This window comes from Trichinella spiralis (genome assembly GCF_000181795.1).
Source record: "Trichinella spiralis strain ISS 195 chromosome Unknown Scfld1767, whole genome shotgun sequence".
In the NCBI taxonomy this organism is placed as follows: domain Eukaryota; kingdom Metazoa; phylum Nematoda; class Enoplea; order Trichinellida; family Trichinellidae; genus Trichinella; species Trichinella spiralis.
Window position 1 is genome coordinate 1 of NW_003528706.1, and position 1,316 is coordinate 1,316.

Below are 1,316 nucleotides of genomic sequence, written 5' to 3' on the forward strand. Positions count from 1 at the left end.
AAAATTGCAAGAGTAACTTAGAATTTTACAGGTGTATGGTAATAAAGGAAATCATCAACTTATTAAGTACATGTTAACATTGCAACTTATAAAATTTAGGAATAATTTGCAAAAATAAACATCAGTTTTATTAAATTAAATTAAATTGTTAAATAAATGAAAAGTGCAGTTTAATTTCCATTTAATAAAGTTCACATTTAGTTGGAGCACACTTAGTTGAACAATACGGAAAAATGATTTCCAAGCATTTGAAAGGCATTCTTCACTGCATCAGTATCTTTTTCCTAGTATATCAGAAAAAAGATAAGTTAATTTAAACAAATAACTTTAGCAATTTTTTCAGTATACTGTCGAAACGGTTCCTTGTGGTACAAGTGTAAACTCACCAGTCGTGAATGGATACAGCTTGCGCATAGTTCGTGGTTCAGTAGTAAGACCACATTCACTGCCATGGCAAGTGTTGATCAACATAGATAATAAATCTGATGATGATGCTGAAGACACTATTTGTGGTGGAAGCCTCTTAAAAGTGCAATCTGAAGAAAACAGCAGCAACATAGTGCTAACGGCAGCTCACTGTTTGTATGCAAAGTATGCAATGAGTATTATTTCGAAATTAGAAAAAAATACTTGCAATAAATTTTTCCTATTTAGTGAAACACTCATTGACAAAAGTAACATAACCGTAGTACTGGGAGTTCACAATCGTTTGATTAAAGAATCGAATCAAATGGTTCGAAAAGTAGCAGATGTGAAAATCCATTCTTCATTTTCACTTGACATGCTAACGTATGATATTGCAATACTTTTGCTTAACGAACCAGTAGAATTCAACGACTATGTTCGACCAGTTTGCATCCCGTCTAAAACTACTTACAATGAACGATTGTTATACAATTGCATTGTATCTGGTTGGGGAAGAACAGCAGGTTCGTTGTCGTTAATTTAGCATAAATTAAAATTATTTAAGCGATTAAATACGTTTCAGAAAATGCTGAACTAAGCAGTGTGCTTCAGCAGGCCACAGTGCCAATAATGTCAGATAAAGAATGCTCCAGATCTTCAACAGAATCCTGTACAGCCCAATTACAATGTTGTGCGCTCGAAAAAACTACGGGAATTCTTATTCTTGACTATAAAACATATATTCTTTTTTAATTAAAATCACTATTGAAATCATATTTTCTACGTGACTCAGGCGAACTTTAAATCTTTAAATCCTAAACTGTAAATTGGCTAAACTTTGTAACAACTAGTTTCCGCAAAAGCTGCATAAAATGCCCTATCCAGGCCTCTAGATCGTGTATCTGTGTTTT

At 33.1% G+C, this 1,316-nt stretch overlaps 1 protein-coding gene across 1 annotated transcript; it reads left to right on the forward strand.

The window, feature by feature from the left end:
* Positions 1-201: 201 nt before the first annotated feature.
* Positions 202-1,158, forward strand: Tsp_13595 (putative ovochymase-2; the record flags this gene model as incomplete). Its single annotated transcript, XM_003368845.1, has 4 exons — positions 202-287; positions 344-591; positions 655-929; positions 971-1,158. Coding segments are annotated over 4 exons (797 nt in total), but the record flags the coding sequence as incomplete, so codon positions are not given.
* Positions 1,159-1,316: the final 158 nt, after the last annotated feature.